At 43.9% G+C, this 27,111-nt stretch overlaps 1 protein-coding gene across 3 annotated transcripts in view; it reads right to left on the bottom strand.

The window, feature by feature from the left end:
• The window catches only part of TBC1D12 (TBC1 domain family member 12), a 306,314-nt gene that overhangs the window by 129,122 nt on the left and 150,081 nt on the right, over nucleotides 1-27,111 (bottom strand). For all 3 annotated transcript variants that reach the window (XM_086922463.1, XM_086922464.1, XM_086922465.1), the window contains one exon: nucleotides 15,186-15,301. In XM_086922463.1, the coding sequence (XP_086778589.1) occupies nucleotides 15,186-15,301 (116 nt within the window). The remainder of the gene's footprint in view (nucleotides 1-15,185; nucleotides 15,302-27,111) is intronic.

Below are 27,111 nucleotides of genomic sequence, written 5' to 3'. Positions count from 1 at the left end.
CACGACGAGGTTCCAGGGGCAGCCCTCTCAGGCTCGCAGAATGTTTCCCTTGGATTTTCAGGAAAGCCTATTGTTAACGAAGTATCAAAACCAGTTCCCCTTGCAGTTGGTCCATTGTCCCGCACTACAGATTTATTGCTCACGAAATCATGTCCAGAAAACTTACTTGGTATTAAGACTCTGAAAGCTCTAGGAGCTGTAATTTGTTGTTCTCCGGAAGGAGTAAGGTTGTTCCTTCGTCATTTCAAGGGACATTATGTATTGAGAGATTTTGACCCCAGGTTACAGGATGTTCCTGCACATTTATGGGCGAAAGGCCCCACTGATGTAGGTTGTATGCACATTACTCCATATCGTGTCACACTCAAGCCAGGAGTTGTACTACCACGAATCCGACAATACAAGTTACCTCCAGATGCTGTAGTGGCTTTACTGAAAATCATTGACGAGCTCATTGCACAAGGAGTGGTTGTAGAAACCGACTCAAATGTTTGTAATTCCCCTATCATTCCAATTCTTAAACGTACTGATCCAAATGCACCCCCAGTTTATCGATTAGTTATCGATTTACGAGAACTGAATAAATGCATAGTACCACAATATCCCGTGGTCCCGGACATTTCCTCCTTATTGACTGCCATAGATTCCGAAGCGACGTTCTTTACTGTAATTGATCTCAAGAACGCCTTCTTTAGTGTTCCTATTGATCCCGAAAGCCAATACCTCTTCGGATTCTGTTTAAATGGCCGAAGCTTCAAATTTGCACGCGCACCTCAAGGATTCATAGAAAGCCCCAGCATCTACAGCCAAGCATTAAAAAGACAACTTGACAGTATTCACATGCCACCTAACACTGCCCTACTTCAATACGTCGATGATCTATTGATCACCGCCCGTAGCGAACCTGAATGTGAGCAAGCATCACTGACAGTCTTGCTTTTCTTGGCGGACAAGGGACACAAGGTGTCTCCTTCGAAGCTACAATTCTGTGCTCAGCAAGTGGTCTACCTTGGGCACTTGCTGACCAAGTGGGGTAGGCAGCTGACACCTGAACGAATTCAGTTAATTGCACATCTTCCGCAATCCAAGACACAGAAAGAAGTACGAGCCTTCATTGGACTCACTTCTTATTGCAGACAATGGATTCCACAATATGCATTTCTAGCTAAAGCACTCATTAAATTGACAACACAGGAGGCAGCCTCTTCGACTGCTCTCCCTTGGACTCAGGAACATACACAAGCTTTTGACGAATTAAAGAAAGCCTTATGTCAAGCACCAGTTTTAGCAACACCATGTTACAGCAAACATTTTACACTTTGTGACAGAACGCGATGGCACAGCGTTGTCGGTTCTCACTCAGTTACAAGCAGACAAACACAGACCGTGTGCTTATTTTTCGAGTACATTGGATCCAGTCGCCCAGGCCTTGCCTGCGTGCTTAAAATCAGTTGCAGCTACAGCTCTAGCAATTAGACAAAGCGATTCCATTGTATTAGGACATCAATTGACAGTACAAGTTCCACATTCTGTAGAAGTTCTTCTAAACAGAACCCAGACTCAACACTTGACTGTAGCACGACTGACAGGTTATGAATTGACATTATTCCAACCACACATAGAAATCAGACGCTGTAACACACTCAATCCTGCTACACTGTTACCATCGAGCACGACAGATCCCACTCCACATGACTGCGTAGATGTAATTGACACAGTTACGAAACCCAGACAGGACTTGACAGATGTTGCATTACCCGATCCCGACCTGACACTTTATGTGGATGGTTCCTGTTTAAGAACAAGTACAGGAGAGTTAGTGGCTGCGTATGCAGTGACCACTGAAACTGAAGTCATAGAATCACATCGCATTGACACCCTGTCAGCCCAAGCAGCAGAGCTCATCGCTCTGACCCAAGCCTGTATACGTGCCAAGAACCTGAAAGTGAACATATACACAGATTCACGCTATGCATTCGGAGTCGTACACGACTTCGGTGTCCTCTGGCAGGAAAGAGGTTTCTTGACCTCTCACGGAGCCAAGATACAGCATGGTTCCCTTATTCAAGCCCTATTGGAAGCAATACATTTGCCTACAGCCATAGCCATCATGAAGTGCAAGGCACACACAAAAGTCACGGACAAGATTTCTCAGGGCAACGATTTTGCAGATCGGACAGCGAAATATACAGCACTGACTCAAACTCAAACGACGGACACGACAAAGACTGATGCAACATCTTAGACACATTGCATGACAGTCAGGGACCCCACACTAGATGTCATCGACATACAGACACATGCCACTCCAGATAAAATAAAGAAATGGGCTGAACAAGGAGGGGTCCAGACAGACCAGGGATGGATGACGAGGGGAAAGACCACATGGTTTCTCCCAGACTCTATGGTTCAAGTTATCATCAACACAGCACATAGTCCAGCACATTTAGGAGAGAAAGCCATGTTAGACAGCATTCAAAACCTCTGGTTCAACAAGCATTTACGAGCAGCAGCAAAACAGAAAGTGCGTACCTGCATGATCTGTTGTCAGTTCAATCCAGGAAAAGGGATTCCCGTAGAGCAAGGTGGATTCCATCCTCCCGACTATCCTTTTGAAGTCCTCCAGATGGATTATATCCAGATGGACAGATGCCGAGGATTTAAGTATGTCCTCGTAGTCGTATGTGCCTTATCCCGATGGACAGAAGCATATCCCGTCCCAGATTACACTGCCCCGACCACTGCCAGGCAGTTGGTTCGCGAGTTTTTCCCCCGATATGGTTTGCCCCGTGTCGTATATTCAGATAACGGTCAGCCATTCTCCTCTGAGCTTATGAAACAGATCTCTCTTCTATTGGGGTACCAGTGGAAGTTTCACTGTGTCCGGCATCCGGAGGCAGCAGGTCTCGTGGAGCGACACAACCAGACTCTGAAAACGCGCCTTGCAAAGGTGTGTAAAGAAAAGGGAGTGGATTGGATAATAGCATTGCCAGTTGCACTTTTCTACATGCGAATGGTAGCTCACTCGAGAACAGGGCTATCCCCGTATGAGGTGGTCTTTGGTAGACCTCCTAATATGTGGGGGACGCCTCTGCCGCGAAAAATCACTGATGTTGATAGTACTATGTTGACAGATTACCTTGCTTCCTTGATGTCTGCACTACAATCATGACGTTCACAGGTCGCGGCAGCCTTCCCAGACAACACCGAGGTGAAGCCACACAAGATCGTCCCTGGTGATACCGTATACATCCGCAACTTCGATCGGAAGAGTCCGCTGGAGCCCCGCTGGAAGGAGCCGAAGCTTGTTTTGTTAATAACAAGGACTGCAGTCAAGGTGGAGGGCCGTAAAGGCTGGCTCCACTCAAGTCACGTGAAAAGACATTATGGACTACTGCCAAACTCTGAATCCCAAAACTCCCACGTACCAGTGACTGATTCCAAACTCCCCCTCCTAGAGAAAACTCCCCAAGAGGAGTACAGGCAAAAGCTGAGGTCTAGTAAGTCAGACAGTTTAATTGTTTAAGTCCCCCTTGGGTGAAGCGGTTAGGCAGTTCTGACAATGTTTAAGTTAGACCCAAATAGAGAGAGAGATAGTCAGGAGATCAAGAAGCAAAAATATCGTAAAAGTCTCCGGAGCAGATGAGTCTGCACCTTACTTATTATGTTTTTTCTGAGTCTTACTATTATTGTTTTGAGTTGGATGCTTTATATGTATTTTCCTCCTGCACCTTCTTTTTCTAATAACACTGCAGAGCACACGTTTAGTACTCTACCGCCACACGAATTGTCCTATCGACTTGCGCTGCGCAACAACACATTCATTCGTATGTTACACCATTCTCATCAGACCAGCAATGCTACTAATTGTTGGATATGTGGCCGACTCCCTCCCTATCAGAACTACAAGGGAGCTCTGCCTCTCTTTCCTTACCCGTTTACACATAATGGTTCCTGTGGTGCCTGGTTTAGTTTAATATCTTCTATAGATACTGACTCTAAGGTTTCCCAAGGCAATTGGATATGGGGAGATCTGAACACTGTCATGAACAAAGCATGTTTCCCGAACGAAGAAGGTCTTCCACAAATGACAGGGACAGATCTAGAAAATGAAGTATATGGATTAGGCAATTTCACACTTAACCTCATGATTCTAAATGTTCAGTCAGAAACCAGTCCAGACTTGCCATCTATATCAGTTCTACCAGCAAAAGGTGTATTATGTGTCAGAAAGAATGGTTCAGTACATCTAGGTCACAGTGACTGTATTACTGTGGTCGAATTTAGTGATCAAGGCAAGTCTACATTCAAAGCTTCCCGACATGCCTATTTTATATGTGGTCAGACAGCTTATGTCCGTTTACCTCCAGACTGGGATGGTACCTGTTTCATTGCATTCTTATTGCCACCAGTATTCCTAGCCCCTTCTGACTATCACAGGAATTCCCGCCTTAATCTTGTTAGACACAGAAGAGACCTCCCACTAGTTGATCAGACTGAAACCGCATGGGAACAATATACAGATTTCAATAAAGGATTCTTTCCCTATCTAGGTACTGTTTCCAATAGTAAACTGATACGCAAATTAACCAGAATACTCGAAGCAGTAGTGAATGAGACTACCTCAGCTTTGGGCAACTTAACAGAGGAGCAGTCTGCTATGAGACTTGTTGTTCTTCAGAACCGCCTTGTCCTTGACGTCATCCTGGCCGATAGGGGCGGGGCTTGTAGAGTCATCAGATCCAGTTGCTGCGTATTTATTCCAAATAATGCGCCATCAGTCTATAAAGCTATTACCAGACTTCACGAGATTGCTCATCTGATACACCAGAATCCAGGCTCCTGGACTTGGTCCGGTTGGCTCTGGAGTGTAGTAACGGCCTGGGGATGGAAGCTACTGTCATTCCTAGGAATCATATTGGCCATAGTATTCAGTTGTTGTCTATGTTTACAATGTGGGCCAGCGATTTGCGGCTTGTGCGCCACAGCTTGTATTCCCCATTCAAGTGCACGTTCCCATTCTCGAAAACAGAAAGAAGAACAAATTATGTTATATGAACAAATAGATGGTCTCATGAAAATCGATATATCATGAAGGGTCCGTAGGGGACAAGGAGGGAATGAGGTAATTGGAATTTTTATGGTCAATTGTGTCCCCTAACGTAGACCCCAATGGCTCCATGTACGAGTTTCAAGTACATGTAATTTCCCTCCACAACCGAATTTGAAGACGCAAATACATTTGCGTCTTCCGCTAACATGTCCTCTATCAGATCCACCATGAATGGATCGATAATTCCGTTCCTAAGTGTGCCGTGCCACCGTCTTTATGTGGTGCACTTTCACGTTTTCCTGGCTCTGCCGAGCTAGGCCCTGATTTCTGTCTTCAAGCCATTCTGCCTCTGCCTCTGAAAGCTGCAGCCTGGAGATGCATCCCTGACCTCTGCCTTACTTCCTGCCAAGCAAGCGGTGCCCGGCTCGGCCTGGTCTGCCTGCCAAAAACAGTATTTTGCCTTCAAGTTATCAGCATAGCCAGCTCAGCTCCTCGAAAACACATTCCTGTCTAGTGAAATACGAAAACATATCCCTGACTGCGGAGCAAGGGCCAAGCCTTCCTGTCCTCCCTCATGCAATTCATTGCTCCCGTTGCCATGGTAGGCCCCCGTCTTCGAGCCTTTGCACCTAGACACGCATACATTCAGTATAGAATAGCCTCTGCCCGAAAGACCTTTTTCTCTAGAATAAACATCCTCCAAACACCAGATATCAGATATGTTTAGGGACAGGTCGATCCGACATGCCAGACTTCTGTCTCTTCTGTCTCTTCTACTCATGTCAAAAGTCAGACTCTTAGCTTCCTCTAGATACACGTCAATCACACGTCATATTAGCTGCGCGCGCATCCAGGCCTTAGGTTTCAGCTGACTCTGCAAGAATTCTTTAAGCATCCACCCACTAATGACACTTTTCTGTGACGTTTCTGGTTTCACGCCTCTGTGCACACCCATATTCACGCCTCTTTGCTACGCACATGTGTTCTTATCATATACATTTCACTTGTCACGCCTACTGTATTCAACGCCATTGTGTCATTTTACTATATATGTCTTGTACTGTGAATAAATCGTTGACATCTTTTCCTGCCATCATTGCATACCCGAACCCTTGTATTGATGGACGAGATCTCCATTGACTCGAGTCATTTTGTCATTTATGATTAAAGCCCTCATGACTCAGACATCACGGACTCTGCCTCTCATTTGATTGAGCTATTTTCCTGTAACTTATATGGCAAAACAAGTATACGGTAAACTATTTACCACACACAGACCATAAGAATAAGAGCCTGGCCCAAAGTTTTGCTCAGAAGGTCACAGCTGCTACAGTTTAATATGTGTTTCAAATGCCAAGGGCGAGTAGTTTTGATCCCACCTGATGCCTCTTTAACCCCCACCAGGGACTCACTGCACTTCCATCTCAGGTTTGCAGGTTCATTATCACCCTGCTTTAACCATTTGTCATTTTTTCAGTCTTTCTTCTCCTTTTTCGTTTGCGTCTCTCTCGCTCTAGCTCTAGTGCAGGTTTCCAAAATGAGCGGTAGTGGACCACATCTGCAACCTCCAGTCAACTTATGGACATAAATGGGGCCTGCATAATATGAGACTATCCCAGACCTTAAAAGTAAACCCAAGAAAGAAACCATCCTCGCCTCATGATACAAGATCCTTATACAATTCACATCAAAATGTGATGAGCTATGGTCACCTCAAATGAACCGCCACATTAAGCGTAATTCACTGAATAAGTTTCAACCTCTCTGCTGCCCTACCCACAATAGGGCCTTCCGGAAACACTACTCGGAACCACCAGTGTGTAGTGCAGGAGATCCTTAGGCATAATGCGCCAAAAAACTACATACATACTCACATTAGTACACCTCAATACTATTGTCATTAGTGACTGACATACCTAGGCCAGGTTACTTACCACCATGCTGTAGTAGAATATGAGGCTGAGACAGACATCAGGTCCAACAGCGACAGAAGATGTATTGCAGAGTATGAAGTGGGTTCCATGCAAGGTGCGTTTTATTATTTGGATTTCATTTTCTCTTCACTTTTCTTTTGCTAGTTATTCTTTTAAAAGTTATGCGCTGCAGATGGGGGAAATTTTCTTGGCTGTATAACTGCCTATTTCTTTCAAATATTACAATTATATACAGGTCATATTGATATACTCTCAATAAACTAAATATAGATATTTAAAATCAAAACTGAATAGTGTTGAATTGCTTTGCCTATGTTAGATATGCACACCGGGGCCTTAATTTACTCTATACACACTGCAGGCACATTATACTTATTCACACGGTCATGTAATCACTAATACCATACGAGCTCACTGATGTCATCAACGATGCAAGTGAGGACACGCTTATGCATGGCGGAGGCAAATTCATGTTTGCTTAGCTTAACCACAATGGTTTAATTTTAGTGGTTTCAGGTTTATATTTGTAACCATTTTGCTACTCTGACTGCTTTTCAAGGGATTTCTGTGTTTTTATAAACATGCAATAACGTCTCTACAGCAAAAAAGAACATAACCTAAAAATGTTTTCAATATACTATTAATATCTCCTGTACAAGGGATATTATAGTTAACATTCAAAATAACATGACAACTAGATTTCACCAGTTACTCATAGCTTATCCAAGAGCAACAGTCCCGACTGTACTATGCACTTCATATATGCCCTGTACCCCATTGTCTTGCCTGCTGCAGCCACTGGGCATTGTTTACCAAGAAGGCACTGGGTACAAGCCATGCCCGTTGTAATGCCCTGGTACTCTAGAAACCGTACTTGGTAGTTATAACTATAAGACAGTCCTGCTTCACAAAAGGCAGTTCTATAAAACGTGAAGCATAACTTAATACCATTTACAAAGTGTACTATATTACGGCACTGCCCATATTGCTTTCAGCAACACAGACAAGTTATTAATGTGTTCTTTTTACCTTGCCAACCTTACGAACAGACAGACATACAAAGCTACAATGTGGAATAGTCACGTAGGCAAGCACAAAAATATTGTAGGGAGCGATTGTATGTCGGACAAAAACTGTAGCTTGCAGTGGGAAGTGTTTATCAGCTCAGTCAAACTACTGAGATACTATAGGAAAATCTTTCTGACCACTCCACACCAATCGATAATGAATCCTATCACAGCTCGTACCTACACCAAGGCATAATAATACATCACTCCATTCTCAAAAAGTTAACTAAGAGACAGAAACAAACCCCGAGATACACCACACGTCTCTTTCCTCAACCTTACTAACATTCATTTATCGATAATCATCCATTCAGCAGAACTTGATACAACACCCTCACACTCCACTCTAAAAGGCTCTCTAGCAACCCATTCCCCAAAACGAACCACACTGTGGTCATAAAACACTAGATCATGGCGGAGTTACTTTAAAAAAAACTCAGCCGTGCTACGCGGAGTTCCGACAATAGCAGAGCGTGTTACGTTGTGCTGTTTGCACTGATTTTGAGCACCGGGCGATTGCCCCAAGCTGCAAAATCAGTAGGAACGGCACCATGTGCATCGCAAGAGTGCATTCTTCTTTCTGCCTCTTGAGGAGATATTCTAATCGAGCGGCAGCTTCCTCAACGTGAACAGGAGGTTTCTCAACGCAAGTGGTAGCGACCATCTGCGACTGCCCACTTTAAGAAATCTCGTCAGGTGGTGGTCTGGAGTAAGATTTAAAAAAGCAACACTTTTTTTAACGAACACGGCTGCTTTTAAATAATAATTTTCACTTTTTGGAATGCACATGCAGGTATGGAGGTCTGCTACTCCTTGAAGGATTCTATCCCTCCTCTGGCAGCCAACCACAGGGATTTTCAAATTGTGACCTACCTTATTGATATTAATTCATGGTAATCCGGTAGGTCATTTTTCTAACCCTATGTGAATGTACAGTTCGCGATGCGAGCCCTTAGTACATCACAAATTGCATTGCATTGACTTTTTACAAACCAGTTGGTGTAAAAACTTCCATCCCTGGATAGTGAATTGGAATTTTACTTTAGGCTCTTTGTTGGTTTTCCACGCTTGCACTTGCCAACTTAACATTGGTGAGTGCGAAAAAAACACTCCTACTCGGCCGAGTTTCTGGAACTCTGCATGCCACACGGAGTGGGAAAAACTCAGCGAGTGTAGTGGAATTACATACCCAGGCCTACAAAATACCCAACTATGCAACAGGAGAAGTCCCAATCCCCTAAAGTCTGCTCCAGGCGCTTCCACCATGCTTGCACGCAATAAAATTTATAGAATGAGGGGAGTCCTACTACCAGGTCACCAACTCCAGAACAGCGCTAATCAACAGCAGAAGCTAAGGATCTCACAAAAGGCAAATTCTAAAGAAGTAACAAGGAGCAAATGATACAAACTCCCACAGATGCATAATACAGCAGCCCAACTGCGACAGTGCACGTGTAATGGCAACACCACTCAAACATTTATTAAATCAAGCAAAACAAGCAGGGACAGTGTATTGTCTAATCATTGCAATACAATATTCTACATAGAAGAATGCCATTAAAAAACTGGCCATAAAAAGATCTAGATTACAATGGCAAACATATTCTCTCCAACATATAAGCATAGGCCTATTTACATAAGAAATTGAATAACACACCTAAAAACACACGAAAAAAGCACCAGCTGAGCCAATAGGTTGGGCGTTCTGCAAGCTGGTGCAATGGATACTTCTTTTTATTGCAAGTATAAGACACAAAAGGAAAAAAGGAAAAAATAGAAAATATGCTGCTGCATAATCATGGTGGCCCTAGATTTACAAATAAAAACTTTAATTACAAAAAATACAATCAAATTTAATTTCAAAGAAACCTACAGGTGCTTCCCAGAAGGCTAAGTGCACTCATGTCGAAATACAGAAAACGTTTTTTTAGTTTTAGTGCACCCACAAGAAAATCGGATTTTCACAAGTGCAAAGAAAAGCTACTATTTACTTTGAAATACTGTAACCTGTTATAGTTTAAAAATACAGGAATAAAAAAAAAAAAAAAAATAGAGACGCACTGGTAAAGCCAATAAGTCGGACTGTATGGTAAATGAAGGCCCTCCTTTATTAAGCAGCAAGTTTGTCTTTGGGGTTGTGTGAATGAATAGAAGAAAGCATGGACTGATGAGAGTGCATGAATGAAGGGAAACGAGTGGCTGAATGCACGGATAGTTCATTGGTGAGTCAGTGCATAGATGGATGGTCAGATGAATACATCAGTGAGCTGACACGATCATCAAAATGCGAATTTCTCAGTTAACAAAAATCCAGAATCAAACACTATGACAAATCAGGGAAATCGTTGTACTGGTTGCCCATCGGAATTGACCTCTCGCATCTTCCCAGAAATACTAGACCAGCACAACCTCCCAGTGAAGAAATCCACTGACATAAGGACAGTTTTTGCTGCACACATTGAACTCCTGTAAGCACACAGAGAGAAGACAGCGTCTCCCATACATGAGTATATATACACCTCTAGATAAACTTCCCCCGATGGAGCGACTTGCTCTAGACAGTCCAATCACGGAAGGGTAGATTGGTGAAGTGATACAGGGATTAAATTCAGGCAAGACACCAGGAACCGATGGGTTCCTAATGGAATAATTCTACAAATAGACCACGCTACCCGCCCCTCACCTGCTCAACTTCTATACAGAAGCGATAGACAGAGGCCACTTCCTAGCCCCTCAAAATGGTCATTCTTAAACCGGGCCTATAAGCCAACCACTGTGCATCTGATCGGCTTGTCCCCCTGATAAATGCAGAGGTCAAAATCCTAGCAAACCGACTCAGACCAGTCCTACTCAAACCGATTCACCCGGACCAATATGGATTTGTACAGGGAGGCAGTACACACCACTGCATCTGCTGGATCCGTGTGGCCATAGCCGGCATGAGGGAGCTGGATGTTCCACTGGCCCTGCTTCTTCTCGATTTAAAAAAACCTTCAACACCGTAGTCCTTCGCATTTGAGGTCTTCAGGAAAATATGAGCAGGCCCTCAGATCCGTAGGTATATAGAGCTGCTATTCTCCAGACCAAGGGCACCAACGCTGGCCAATAGAGCCCAATTGGACTCCTTCCTCACAGGTAGGGAACCCAGCAGGGATGCCCATTATCAATACTCTTTTTTTCCCTCGTGATCGAAACATTGGCCTGGCTAATATGCTGTGATACACAGAGATGACGATGGGCAGACAGCACAGAAGGCCAAATCTCACTCTATACAGCCGACATCCAGTTATTTCTCTCACACCCTGAACTCGGACTCAAGAGGCATGGAAATCCTGAAGCTCCATTTAATGGCATCGGGACTCTGGGTCAACCTTTATAAATCACCGCTTGTCTTGCTCCAAGGTAGGACAAAGGAGGCCTCCTGGCCTACCTCCAAACTTATACAGGATACAGCTTTCAAATTCTTGAGATACACATTTCTAGAGATCCAAGTGAGAACTGGGACCTCAACCTTACCTCTCTACCGAAACATGTGAAAGTACACCTGCAACAATGGGAATTACTCCCTTTGCAATTATTAGGAAACATTGCCCTATTTAAAATGATGCTCCTCCCCATCATCCAAGTAATCCAAAACTTTGCCCTCCCCTTTCCACACAGCTAGTTTATGTATCTGGCGTCTATGATCCGCTCTTTCCTATTGCCCAGATGCTTGCCACGTATCACCCACGACAAACTTAGAAAGGAGGATTAAAGCGGTGGACAGGTATGGAAGATCTCCATGTTTACTACAGAGAGGCACACCTGCAAATCGTTAACGACTGGCTGGACAGGTGGGTGGGACGATCTCACCTAACCTAGACCGACTGATGAGGATCTTATATGAGGACTGACCTCCTCCCATAAAATCTTCTTGATGTCACTAAAGTGGTCTTACAGTGCTTGCAGGGAGTTGCAAGGAATCCGGTTGCGAGATAACCCTGACAGAGCAAACCCCGCCATGGCAGGACCAAAACTGAAAGCCTACGGCACAACTTCAAGACTTTACCAAGAGGGACAGGATTGACATCACAGTGTAGAGCGATGTCTGGGCGGGAAATATGATCCACTCATTCCAATTCTCTCCATCCAAAACACAACTCCATAAACATCTCAAACTGTGCCACGCCCTACACATAAACGCCAGTTAACCGATCTCCCTGAACCTAGATCGCTAGAGGCAAAACTCCAGATGGGTAAACTGGGATGGGCCAAAGAAAAGAAAAAGAAAACCCAATCATCTGGTTGAAAATTGGGTTTGAGGGACTCTCGCGAGTCCCTCGAATACAACCATTAATATCTCAAAAACTACTTAACAAAGTTGCATCAAATCACAAAAAGCATGCTTACTGGACCAAGATCTAGCTTCCTGCCACATATGGTGCAAAACCGTTTAACAGTTTTCGCGGAAGCCAATGTCAAATGCATGGATATTTTATGTTTTGGGATACCCCTTTATTCTCAGGTCCCTGCTTGATGATCACCCCAAAACTTTCCATACACATACTAGGCAAAAAAAGCACTTTCTTTGAAAGGTTTGGGAAGACATGTCAAATTGTGCCAAAGTTACTGGTAAAACAAAAAAGGCATTCCTACAGAAACGCCGTCCTAATTATAATTACCCAGTGACTACCGCCACCAAAATAAATACATAAATCCATAAATATATATATATATATATATATATATATATATATATATATATATATATATATATATATATATATATATATATATATATATATATATATATATATATATATATATATATATATATATATATATATATATTACCTACTGGCGGTCGCCAGTAGGTAGTTATAGTTAGGATTTTTTTCAATGTTAAATCTAAAAATTCTATTTGGAATAATTTTGGCGCCGGTTGACGAATCTGACTGAAAATTTCCTCAAAATGGCCTCGCGGCGTTCCGGTCCTTTCCTGAAAGTTTGGAAGGGATTCGTCAAGTGGGGGCCGAGATAAAAGGGGGGTCCCAAAACGCGTTTTCCCCATGTTAATTTCCATAGGGCGGTCGATTTCACTTTTAGCCCGAACGGCTGAATGGATTTCCACCAAATTTGGCAAAATTGTAGGGACTGGTATCCTGATGTGCCTTTGCTATGTCTCAAGATATGTGCTCCAGTGGATTTTGAGTAATTTAGGTTCAAAAAAATATATATATCTATAGCAGCGCCCCAGTACGCGCTCCGGGCGCGCCACCCGAGGTGCGCACGGAAAGCTGATTGGCTCTGGGGTGTCTGTAAACATTCGAAACAGTCCGGAGCGGCCGCCATCTTGTGTCTCGGTAAAATCACTAAGATACACTTAATAAGGCAGTTAACCAATCAATTCTTTAAAACATCCATTTACACACTTATTTAACCATTTATTCTTCCATCGTCCTTTACAAATACATATATAAAACATATTTATTTTTCATAAAGACACATTCACTGGATGGTGTCATCAGTGATGTCATGAGTGATGTCACTGAGTGATGTCACTGACCATGTCATGAGTGATGTAATATGTGACGTAATCAGCAGTGCATTGCAGGCGCGCAAGTTATAGTGAGTCCAACTAACTATAACGTGGAATTTCATTGGTTTTATGTCAGTAAAATTTCCAGCTAACTATAACTGATGTGAAACCTATGGTTTTTTTAGTGAATTTAATAGGTTTTTTAAATGCTAATTCCCAACTATAACTGATGTGAAACCTATGGTTTTTTCAGTGAATTTCATTGGTTTTTTAAATGCTAATTCCTAACTATAACTGGTCTGAAACCTATGGTTTTTTCAGTGAATATATATATATATATATATATTGCTGGCTCTTCAATCGGATAAGGTTGGGGAATATCTATCTATCTATCTATCTATCTATCTATCTATCTATCTATCTATCTATCTCAGGAGGTAATAATGTGAACTCAACTTCCACATTATTTAAAGATCAAAACCTAAAAATGCATGAAACAAATTCACACTTTAGGGCAGATTACATTTCGATCATGCAGTCACCCTTTAACTCATTAATACAAAAATGTCAATAACCTTTAAACCTGCTTCACTAGCTTTTCTAACTCTGCAAGGTGACGTGCCCCAGGCAAGGTTGTGCTGCCACAGACCAGGATCAGTAAGCAAGGTAGCATGCGTTACTTTTTCTAGTCCAATACATGAAATGCCTCTGCTCACCGCCTATAGTCTAAGGGCTGACACGAGCCACTCCATTTCCTTCCTTTACTCAAAATTTATGACGTGCTCTTTTGACTCTCTCTCTGGGGCTAAACATAGATGAGAGCATTTCATGGGGCACCAACTTTCTGATAAATATTGGGGGTGCTGCTGTGATCAAGGGAAGAAAATGACGTTCAATTACAAACTTAAACTCATATTTGCATCAATATTATTACACTCCTGAGAAGATAGTTAAATTTGACTCTAGAGGCCAAGCAGTACCTGAATGACATGGTTTATCAAAAGCAACTCTTACATATATCCTCGAATATACCGAATGTGTTGATGGACTAGAAAACTCTTGAGTAATGCACTGGAAGTATTTTTGCCCCATCATCTCAGATGGCCAAGTCTTCTTAACACCATTCGACATCCAGTATCAATGGCACTTGTCCTTGCCAAGAGGCAAGTGGCAATGGTATGGATGCAGAGGAGACTGCCCATGGCAGATGGATGGCTTAAAGACATGGCCATTTAGTGGACTATCAAGCAGCAGAAATACTGCCACTGCAAAGCCTCAAAAGACTTGTGGGGCTGTTCCGCCCATATTTGCAGCAGTCATCTGGAGATGCTTCCTCTCCTCAGTCTGAATGCTCGCCTTAGAAGTCAGGTTAATGTGGATGTATATTCACTTGTACTGCACTATCTCGTCTACAGGTTGACATGCACATGTGCCTGATATCATTGGTAAAAATAGAATAGTGTGAATTACATTAAAGTTAGTCAATAAAACTTTCTTTTAAAAGCCTGCTTCACTAGTATTTTGTTAAACACTTCAAAACAGGCTTAAGCTATCAGCGTACATTTTGCAGTTGGAAAACAGTATATTGAAGTAAAAGTAATAAAACTGCTTACGCTGGCCGATCTTCCAGAATAAGAGCTGTGGTTGAAAGTGGTTCAAATTCAAAGTTCTTACGCCTCGAAAAATGAGCTGCAGGCTTACAGGTTTTTCCTGTACGAGTTTCATATTCCTAAAAGGTTTTAATGAGAATATACATTACAAACACAGAGTCCAATTTTTTTCTAGTTTATTTTTAACATCATAAAAACATGCAACAGCAATTATCTTGTCCTCTGTATATAATCCTTGAATGGTTTACAGCAGCTAATTACTATAAGCCATATCTCTAAAACAAATAATGGTCTAAATAAATTAGACTAACTTACCTCGTAATACTTCAAGAACATACTTTCTACCCAATAGTACTTAAGTATCGAATTCAGGATGATGGCTACTCCCACATTTGGCAGCATGTACTCACCTCATTGATCTGTCTTACTTGTATGAATAACATCTCTTAACTTCAATAAAAACATAAAGTATAGCTAAAGTGAGGATTGGCATCAAGGCCACAAGTTATCATAAAGCATGTGTTTGTATTAATGATTTTCATTTGTAGTACTAGGAGTGGGAATGCATTATTTTAATTCATAGTTATTTAGGGCGTTAAGACGCACGTGCGAAACAAATCATAAGGGATGATGTTAAGAAGCACAGTGTGATAATCAACACCTATCCATTTTGCCAAGATAAAGTACCATCCTCAGAGTCAATGAAAAAAATAAAGCATCTTGTCATTTCATATTCTGATGATATCTTGGATCATCCATATATTCATTCATGCCAAAGAACATTCAGAATTATAATATTGGGAAAACCTAGGGCCTTTTATTACGAAAAGAATATAAAATTACCAAGGGCTGCCAGTTTATGATTGTGCAGAAATCAAATAGAGCGATTTTAGACGGTGTAAATATATGTCTAGAAGTCTTGATTTTTTAACGTTTTTTTGATTGATGAAATGACAATGTATTGTAGAACAAGTTACTTAACTTTGGTAGCACCTTGTCTTGTAGAGACTATATCTAGCTGCAGATTCCTTACCTTCGATTTTCCCCAGGTGTCAGACTAGGATCCGGAAGATTTTTCATGAGCAGTATCCCTGCACATCGGTAGGAGGCATCGGTCGGCTTAGCGGGGCCTGGTTGGCGTACTCCGCACCTACAGTGACATCCATTTCACTTATATAGGAGTAACCTTGGTGCGCTGACTCAGTTACTTTTCACAACCCTACAAGAGTGGAGCCATGAAGTGCACAGACACTGGGTTATCCAAACTAAGGCCCTAAAAGGGATCATCCCTCACCCTAGAAATCTGTCCGCAGAAAGGGGAGGATGGGTGGGTCAGTAATGTATTGGCAGGGGGAGTAAAGCTTTATTCAAACAGTATTGTTAGATTTCGAGTTAGTGAAGCCTTTACCTGCTGAAGTCCAAAGTTGTGGATTGAGCCTGTCTGTCTCCTAGGAGATTCTGAAAAGGAGCAAGCAGTTGCCCAGACCCCACCCCAGGCCAGCAGACCATTGGCTATTCAGCTACCAGGCAAGCCTGAGCCCTCCTCTCACACCTGCCCAGGCCCCTGAAGGCCTTGCTGGGTGCACCCCAAATCAGTCTCCTCCATCTTGTGAGTTGCAGCCCACATGTGCCCCAGATTGCTTTGAGCAGAGTCCAGGAAGTGGTAAGGGCCTGTGCACTTCGTTTTTTGGCCAGCAGGGGTAGTAAAGCTTTATTCAAACAGTATTGTTAGATTTCGAGTTAGTGAAGCCTTTACCTGCTGAAGTCCAAAGTTGTGGATTGAGCCTGTCTGTCTCCTAGGAGATTCTGAACAGGAGCAAGCAGCTTCCAACTCCGTGGTCAGCAAACCTTGTCTGAGATTGCTGGGACCTTATATGGTGTGCTGATGGTTGGCACATGTGTACACTGATTGGTGGTTGTATCTGGTGTTTCTATTGGGTTAGGGTTAATGTCCTCATTGGCTGGGTATTTGAGGGTTCTGATTGGTTTCTCGGTCTGTGATTCAATCATTGCAGGGTTGGGACTAGGGCTAGGGTTCGGATTTCTATAGGAAGTAGGGACTAGGGCTTCCTATGTTATTGGTTGTTGGGAATAGGGTGGGACTAGGGCTACGGTTAGACCTTTAATTGGAAGTAGCGATTTAGTGCTTCTGGTGTGATTGCTTGTTGGACCAGTTGTGGGACTAAGAGTAGGGTTAGGCTTTCTATTGGAAGTAGGGACTAGGGCTACTTGTACCATTGGCTGCTTGGACTTGGGTTGGGACTAGTGGTAGGACTAAGGCCTTTATTGGATGTCGAGATCAGGGTTTTTGAACTGATTGGGTGCTTGGACTAGGGTTAAGATTGGCTGCAAGGTCCTGGTCTCCTATTGGTTCAAGATGTTAGGGCTAGTGTTGTGATGGGATAGTGTTAGGGCTAGGGTTCCCGTTGGCTGAAGGGGTCACCTGATAACTAGGGCTACAAAAAGGGCCAGGCTTAGAGCATCTCAGCCCGGGCGTCTAGGCTAAGGTCAGAGAGGACAAGGGTAGTTGCCTGTTTGGGCCTGTTCGAGACTGGTCGGGACTAGGGCCTGAAATACTGCCCTTTTTCTCTTAAAAAAAAATTAATCCTTCACTCTTATCCCTCCACTATCCTTTTTCTATCAAAATTAACAGTCTAACATGTTTCACTTCTCAAATTCCATGTTCCATATTCAACTATACTAATATACTGCCCAAATAACTGAATAACATATCTACTACTCAAATTACTTCATATTTATACTATACTAATTTTCAACATTAATCCTCTGTGGGTCCCGGAGTAGCGTGCTACCCGCCGAAAAAGCGCTTTGACGCCTCGTCAGGGGTAGTAAGCGCTATATAAATGCAATTACAATACAATACAATATCGTCTCTAGCAGATAATGCGTTACCGAATTTAAGTAACTTGTACCCGAGAGCAGAGGACGGCCCAGGACCAGGGTTCGATTCCCGGCCCGGCAGGTTTCTGGACCAGGGTCAGCGGACTCGATAATTCTCTCGCCTCGGTGCCCACTCTGATCAGCGATCACACTCGGCAACTCTAGGCATTAGCTTGCCTCATCTTCACTAACGGCCCCACCAGACCGCCGGGGATGCCTGGTCTCACCCTGGAGATACCCATTAAGGGACCATCTCTCAGGGAAGCCAGGAAGGGTTTCGCAGCGGTCGAAGCGCCTTGGGACCCTACGGGTAAGTAGTGCGCTATATAAATGCCAATACATTTACATTTACATACATTCATCTGATAGAGACTTCTAGGCGCAGATTCCTTACCTTTGAAAAGATACCCAAGAAATACCACCCCTACGGGTGGGTCTGCGGACAAATTTAAACTAGTATGTCACGAAGGACCGAATGGGCAAAATGCCAGTCTCTTCAGACCGGAGTGTCTAGGCAGTAATGCTTGATAAACATGTACATGGAAGCCCACGTTGCTGCTTGGCATATGTCCAGCACAGGGATTCCACATGTCAACACAGTGGTCCCAGCTTTAGCTCTCGTGGACTGAATTGAGCCTTTATGAGGCGGCTCCGTTGCCAGTGTGCAGCAGTTCTTGGAAAAAGACATCGAAAGATGGTCTGTTTCTGCACAGTCCAACTTTGCTTCATACCAACATACCCCACGAAGAACAGGTTGTCCACCCAGAACTCTTGTGTGTGGTCAAGGTAGAACCACAAAGTTCTTGATGGGTCCAGACGATGGAGCCACTCTTCCTTAGAAGGATGTGGAGGAGCGTGGAAGGTAGGCAAGGTGACAGTTTGGCCCACTTGAAATGGTGTCACCACATTTGGCAAGAGAGAGGTCCTAGAGCAAAGCACCAGTTTGCCTGGAAAAACTGAGAAGACTGGAGGCTTGGAAGAAAAAGCCTGCAGCTCACTCACCCTCCGGGCCAAAGTAATTGCCACAAGGAAGGCTGTTTTGATGGTGAGTAGCCTGAGGGTACAATTGTAAAGAGGCTCGAAAGGAGCACACATGAAGAAAATGAGGACCAAATGAAGGTCCCACTGAGGCATAATAGAAGGAGAAGGCCCTTCAAAAATCTATTTACAATAGGGGACTTAAATAAAGAAGGTTGGTCAGGCAGCCGCAAGAAGGCTGACAGCAGAACGATAACCCTTCTGAGTGCCCAAAGCAAAGCCCTGCTGGGCAAGGATAAGAATAAAAACTAAAATATCAGAACGGGAAGCAGAATGGGGGTAAATGGACTTTTCTGTACAATATGATACAAATCGCTTCCATCGGCAGGCGTATACCGTCTTGGTGGGGGGACACCTGGCAGCCAGAATAACATTGCAGACTTCGGGAAGAAGGTTGAAAGCTAATAACTGCTGCTGCTTACTCTCCATGTAAAAAAGAGGAGAGTTGACATGTTCGGGTGGAGGACCCTCTCTAGCTGCTGTGACAGAACATCCTCCCAAAGGTGTACCCTGATCGGCAAATCAACACATGTTTAGAAGCTCGGGGTATGAGACTCTCCATGCCAAGTCCAGAGCCACAAGGATGCGGGGGAGAATGCATGCCAGCATCTGGAGATGTATCTAGTAAGGCTGGCATCAACCAGTTCCTCACACCAGCCTATATCTTGATGGTACTGATATTCTCAAGGGTCCAGCGACCCCCCCCATTCCTCCCCAAGGCCTAGCCCTTCAGAATAGTGCTCAGACTTAGACCTTGGACACGGGGTCCTGTCGGCATCGGAATCAGCATTGGGGCCGGCACAGAGGAAAGGTTGTAGTTGCACGACCAGTACCAGTCCGGATTCATGTCCAGTTCACTAGGGGCCCACATCGGAGCATGGGCCGGAGCCAGATGGGGGCCCCCGTGACCCTGCGGTGCCCAGAGGCGCACCAGAGGGGCCAGGCCGCTCAAAAATTAGACAAATGGCCTCATAGAACTGTTTAGTTGAGCAGGGGTCACTCCAGCTCCAGGAAAACTGGGGCGGCACGGGGTGTTGAATGAGTGCAGGTTTCGAGGAATCATGCCTCGAACGCCGATGTTCATTCATCGCATTACCACGATTCGACTTCTTGTATTTTCTGTGCCTCTTACTCGAGTGCCCCGATTTCGAGGACATTGGACTCCTGGCACAGTCCTGAGACCTTCCTCTCAAACGACCATGACTTCCGCGAAGTCCCATGCAGGCCACTAGCAACAATAGGGATTGTTCCCTCAAAGCCTTTGGTCACATTGCCTGGCAGTTTGGAGCACGACTAAGAGTTGTGGTCGGGATTCAGACACCACAAACACACAAGGTGAGGGTCGTCACCGACATGGCACGGTGACAGGCGCCACTGGGTTTAAAAACCGGTCTTCCACAATGACATTGTCAACACACCACAAAAAAGGTCAACAAAATGTCTAAAAACCCTGTCAAAGACTGGGGATACCTCTTCTCTCGGATTCACACTGGCTGGTGCAGAAAAAAATAAAACAAGAACTGATATCAGCGCAACAAGGTGGCGCCTATATAGGTGAAGCGGACGTCACTTTCGCATGGACGATGCCATGCAGAACTGACCGACGACACTGTAGTAAACATATGCTTCTCCCAACATGGCCATCTGCGGTCATTTGTCTTTTCTAGATAAAAGAGGAGGATGTGTAGTAAACTAGTGTCTCAAACCACATTACACTTCGAACACTCTTTGCCCCGTAACGCTCTTTTGCCTTCTCAATCATTATTTTTCTTTCTATTATAAAGCAGGAGGATGGTTGTGTAATACATTTCTAGATAAAGGAGGATGAGCTGTAGTAAATATATGCTTCTCCGAACATGGCCATCTGCGGTCATTTGTCCTTTCTAGATAAATGAGGAGGATGTGTAGTAAACTAGTTCTCCTACCAACATGGCCACCTGTTGTACACCTTTCTCCATGTTCCTACCTACTAAGCCTCCCAGAATGCCTGTCTACATTCTATGTTGTACTTGAATGTTCCACACTTGGCAGTTGATGGTCTGGTCAGCTGGCGAGGTGTGTTGCTCTGCTGTAACTCAATAAATCTATCCTGAAACTACTAAGAAGTCTCCTGCTTCCTACATCAACTTATTTACAACTGACACCTACTGTCACGCAGATGTACTGCTCATGAAAAGTATTCCAGATTCAGTCAGACGCCTAGGAAAATTCAAAGGTAAGGAATCTGCGGCTAGAAGACTAACAGATATGGATGTTTTTATTCTATGGTTTTTAATGCAATATGCTGTATGCTTATGGACTGCTATTGACCTAAAAGAAACATTTAACTAATAATATTTATTTATTTAATTTGTATAGCGCGTTATAACCACCGGGGTCTCTAAGCCACCGGGGTCTAATATTCCATATGTACATCATACTCGAGCATCACTTGCACACGATTTATAGATACATAGCCCAAGTTTTAAATAGCACCAACCAGTTTGTGAATTTTTCTTTTTTACGATAATGAGCGGAGCACTAAAAGGGATATGTTGAAAACTTTTCATTGGATTAGGACCAATATCCTTCGGAATGCATGAAAGATTGTCTGAATTGAGCAGAAAACTAACCAAATATATTTTGTAATGTTTATCTACTTGAAGGAGGTGAGAAAATCTTTAATGGAAGAGAGATAGTGCAATGTGTCCAAAGATGCCATCTTACAGCCCTGCCTCAAACTTGGGAGTGGCGCTGAGGAGGTCAGTTCTTGAACCACACCTCTTAAAAACAAAAATATGTATTATGTTCTTACAATCTAATTTTTAAGAAAGGGATTGATGAAAATGCTTGTTAAATATTTACTTTTAGTGATGCTGAAAAGGACATATTAAAAGAGCATTCTTGCATCAATCACTGCCCTAGAAGTTTCTTGTAAGGTACTAGTGAGAATTTTCAAATCAAAAAGATGTACCTTTTCAAAATGTGAATGGGTTTCGTGGGACACAGGAAGGAGTCTAATCATTCTTTGGCATAAAGGCCTCCTTAAACCCTTAAAACCCTGAACATAAGTATGAGGGACTGTATACTTCCTATGAAACACCATTTCACATCACAAAGATAGCAAACAATGATGTCGCCTAGAGAGGCAGGGGTCTCAACCAGTCAGTGACCAGTGGTCTGTGGAAATTCATTATGCTGGTTTCACTGGGAGGTCAGGGATGCCTCCATTTTCTTGGCAGGCCTAGCCTGATTTCTATTGAAGAAGCGAAGCTATGAAGAGTAATTTGAGGTTTTTTCAGGGTTCAATTCTCAAAACTACACCTTGTTGGATTCCTAACCCGCAAGGTCCTCGGTGAAATACAGATTAGTACAAAACACTCTTCCAAGAACGGATGGAGTGTATATGTTCAGAGCTACGGTACAATGTCAATTTACATGGTGCACTAGAGTTAGAGTGTTCCTGCGGAGTCGCTTTTCCTCCCATCAGGATTTGGAATAGGAGAAGAAAGAAAAGCCTTCCTGACTGTGGCCTTAACGGTACCTTATCGATCTGCAGAGGTTACCTTGGAAGAGCTTTTTTTTTTTCTAGCAGGAATTTCTAGAACGTGTTTGAGAACTAGGAAAGACACCTTCTTGATTTGGCCTCAAGGCTTAGTGTGGCTTACGTTACTAAGAACAGTAAGGCTTGCCTGCTGTGGCTGGAGTTACTAAGAACAGTGAGGTTTGCCTTCTGTGGCATGAGTTACTAAGAACAGTGAGGCTTGCCTGCAGTAGGATCTTAGCTTTTGGAAGCTATGTTGGGGCAGTTTCTGTGAATGAGGAGAAACTTGATGGCCTGTGGAGGAACTAGAGTTAAATACAAGCACAGGCATACTCAGTGGGTGTGTACCAGTTGTATGTGCACAATTGATAAGCTGTGGACTGCTCGATTCTTCTATGAAACTTATTTCTTGGTGTTTGTAAGTACCTGGAAATTGGAAAAGTCCTGAATAGGGGAAACCTGCAGTTACTGGGATTTCTATGGAATTGGGACAGGCAAAGCAACACCCTCTCCCCTTCTGACTACATTAATCAAGAGAGCTCAGCCTGTCTCATGAAGAGATGTGCTGGCTTAGTGCAGAGCCACATGCTTGTTATTTATGTATTAGGGTTCTAAAGTTCACACATATAAACAAAAAATTAATTTTCCGACTTAATGCACTACCTTTTAACAGAGCCAATCAGAATCAAGAGAGGCAAAATCGGGGAGGAGCCAAGACAGCGACTGTGATGGCCGCCTAAGACCTCGCTCCGTGGCCCTTCTCCTCCCGATCGGATATCCTGCAATAGATCCTGGACTTATTTCACGCTTCTGCGTCGGTGAGGACGCCCGGTCACAGGTCGCGTGACCCCGAGAGCTCTCCCGGCCACGCACCCGGAGAAACATCCATTTACATCTTGCGGCCTGCAACAACGTCGGAACCGGGACAGTGCGTTGAAGACGGGGCCGGGCACTGAGTGAACAACAGCGGTCACCCGTGAGGGGGAGGAGACGGTCAGCTGGAGTACTGTGATGATCGGCTTGCTTCTTGCCGAGGACAGCTAGAACAACTAGCGGTGCGGATCGGAGTATGCTTAGTGTCGGAATTTCAAAGGATTGTGTAATTACGCGTCTAATTGCAAGTGAGCCGATCGGCCGCTGCTGGCTGCCCGGCCCGCCTTTGGCGGACTGTTTCCGAATTTTTGCATGAACTGTTCCCTTTCACGGATGGCTTGTATCGGACGCCACCAATTAGGCATTTATTGACACTGCCCTCACAGAATTGCTGCAGTACTATGGAGCCAAACATGCCTTTGTTCGAGGCTCGGTCCCACACGTTAAGGGAACGGCTTGCTTCCCAAATCGATCATGTGGAGTGTACCATCCGAAGTGCTGGCTTGCAGCAAGGAGGGGAGTGCATGGAAATGAGGAGCGTGGAAGTGATGGCACATGGAGTTGGATTTACGTGTCACGACCTTCTGGCGGCTCTTAGCGCCCTACGCTCCACCCTGGAACAAGGCACCCAAGCACTGGGGACTAAATTGGATGCCATGGTGTCTACCTCGAGACTTCTGATGCCAGATGGTCTTCAGGCTCACGACGACCTGCCTGGTTCTGTACCTGGGAGGGGCGTGATGGCTGCCCCTGTGAACATTGCAGCACCGGAGGTCCCGGTTCGTGTGGTAACTGGTGCGCAGGCTTCCGGATGTTTGGACTGTTCAGTGGGACTAACACTGGGTCCAGAGATGGCAGTGTCGCTCTACGCTATGCTCCCGAAGACCCTAGAGATGCCTCAGATACTGTCGGACATTTTGTTTCCCTTCTTCCTCCCGGATATTGTGCATGCGACCTGGAAGACACGCTCCGGAGCGGTGTTGAGATCGTTGGACTGCCATGCTGATGACTGTGTTTGTATTCGGATATGTCGCCTCATTGTGTGTGGACTGCAGTCTGGGCTAGATTTGAGGCTCCGCTCCCTCGCAATTTTCGTTGTGGGACTGGGTCGACTGTGGTTGGACTCCGTTGGTGTATCAGATTGCACGGGACAGGGTTGAGGTTGTGTCCTGGATTGCTGGAGTTTGATTTTCTGGTGACTATGTCTGACATGCCTTCCGTTGATTGAAATGATGGTCGCATGGATGCCGGTTTGAGGGGCTGGGGTTTGGACGGGTGGGTGGCTGGGGGCCGGTATAATACTTTTCTCTCCTCCTCCACTTTCTTTCTCTTTTGTCTAACTATATTTCGGGTCTCCTATTTAGGGCGACGGGCACACTGCTGGGGGGGGGGGGGGGGGGGGGGGGGGGGTAGGCCATGGCCTTCTGCAGGGGTGCGGGGGTGGGGGGTTTCTTTCTATTTTCTTGTTTCCTCCTTGGTTCTGTAGCCCTTTTTCTTTACTCTTTTTCTGCCTTATCGTTCCACAGGGTTCCTGTAGCGTACTCAGTGGGGTGGGGCAATGGTTTATCACGTATAGTGATTGTATTGATGGCTACTTGTATTGTTTACTTTGCCCTTCACTCCGACTTTAATTGCTAAGCTGGTTGCCTTTGTACATTTTGATGGCCAGCTGTAGATCCTGGAATGATCGCTTGGCATTGATCCTGTAATCTCTAGAAACTTTAAAAAAAGAAACCTCATCCATCCTGGTATCGCTCTGGTACGGCCACTATCCTGAGCTACAATAGGGCAATTGGACGTCGGAATGTTGCATGTGTGTGGCTTTATTGCTTTGCTTGCCCATGATTGTATCTGCTTTACGTACAATAAAGGTTTACCAAAAATTTTAAAAAAAAGAGAGGCAAAATCTTCTCAGTGTTGCCTGAAGATCACGCAATAACTGAGACATGTAGTTATATGTATGAATCTAAACAACTCAAATGGACAAAAACAGGGCCCTCTGCTCTGAGCTAGCACAAGTCTGCATGATACAGCCCTTCCTGCCACTAGGACCTGCCAGGATGATTTCCGATTGATTTTCTATTGAAAACCTGGCGTATCAGAATGTTTTGGTCAGTTGGGTGAAGACATCTCCATGTTTGTAGACTATGGGTGACTGAAGTTAACTACAAGAACTTGTCTAACAAAGGCTAGATGCAACAGTACAGTCACACTACCTCATCCCTATTGGAGCTTTTTGAAATCCACAAAAAGTGTTGATTGAGATCTCCCACAAAGTCCCTCAGACTATATAGAGCTCTCACTTGATACCACCTTTGACTTTCTCCCTACGGAGCATTTATTATCCCCATATGACAAAGCTTGACAGAGGGAATGTGCATCTTAAGGCCAGCCACATGCCTGGTTTTGCAGTTTGTGGCCACTTCGAACTTTGTATATCAGATGCCCTTATTTTACCAAGGGCTCTTGCAACTCACACCCGACTTGCGTTTTGAGACTTATTTGGATTCAGCCCCCAGGTTAGCTTATTTTTTCCCAAGAATCAAAAAATATTCTAACAAAAAATGTGGAATAGTACTGGGAGTCGTCCCTAACTTTGGGATGGCCACAAATACTCAAGGGTCAACCTTGCATTGTGACCCTCTATCACTCAAGGATTTTACTACCTTTAATCTGGACTTTCAAACCGCTCTTGCAAAGCATACCCAACTTTCTGTAGACCTGTTGGTATACAGATTGCTGAGTGGTCCCATTTGGCTTTTTTGATTCCATATATTTTTTTTTATGTGAATGGTGTATCCGTCACAAGTATAATTCTCCGGCTCTTTATGTCCGACTGATCTTCTCTGGTGAGGTTTGTCCTTTTCCCACTCCTTTGACTTGATAATCCACTTTCTTCATTTTTTTTTACATTTTTCGGATTACATAGTTTCATATTTTTACTTCAATGTACTGCAGACTTCTACAATGTTTAGTTCTTCCATGTATGCTTCATTTGGTTGTTTCACAATATTCTCCGAGTTTTGCCTTGCTGCAGAGTTCAGGTTAGCAAATGGCTTCGAAGGTTAATCTTATTGAAATCCATTTCCTCAATAGGTCAATTGGTTTTGCAGTGTGCAGCTACACTTACCAAAACAGTGACCTCTCTCTCCCATGGCCCAGCACTCCAACATCTACCAACACTATCAATCAAGCTGTCAATTGCATGCACTGCTTCACGAGCGAGCAATATATTAAAGTAATTAGAACTCAATGCAGGCGTGTGATATGCCAAAAATATATATTTTTTTAAATTCTTAAAACATAATTGCCAATTTCACCATAATTCAATAAATAAAATTGCAAAATGTAGTGCCCATTATTCTGGCCCTGTAGTTAAATACAGGACAATGGGCTACTTACTGCTCAGATGGATTAAGATTTTTTTTTTTAGGTCATGGCAAACTTGATTAAAACAGCCAAAGCAGAGCATTTTAATTACATTAGTCACTTCCACTCTTCCTGTACATATCCCATCTGGCTAATTCAATCACAGTTTTTTTTCCAAGGGGTTCACTGGCAAGAAACCAATATTAAGCATTTACCCTACGGAGA

This window comes from Lissotriton vulgaris, chromosome 5 (genome assembly GCF_964263255.1).
Source record: "Lissotriton vulgaris chromosome 5, aLisVul1.2, whole genome shotgun sequence".
In the NCBI taxonomy this organism is placed as follows: Eukaryota; Metazoa; Chordata; class Amphibia; order Caudata; family Salamandridae; genus Lissotriton; species Lissotriton vulgaris.
The sequence above is the reverse complement of the archived record's forward strand: the minus strand, read 5'-3'. Positions and strand labels throughout refer to the sequence as shown.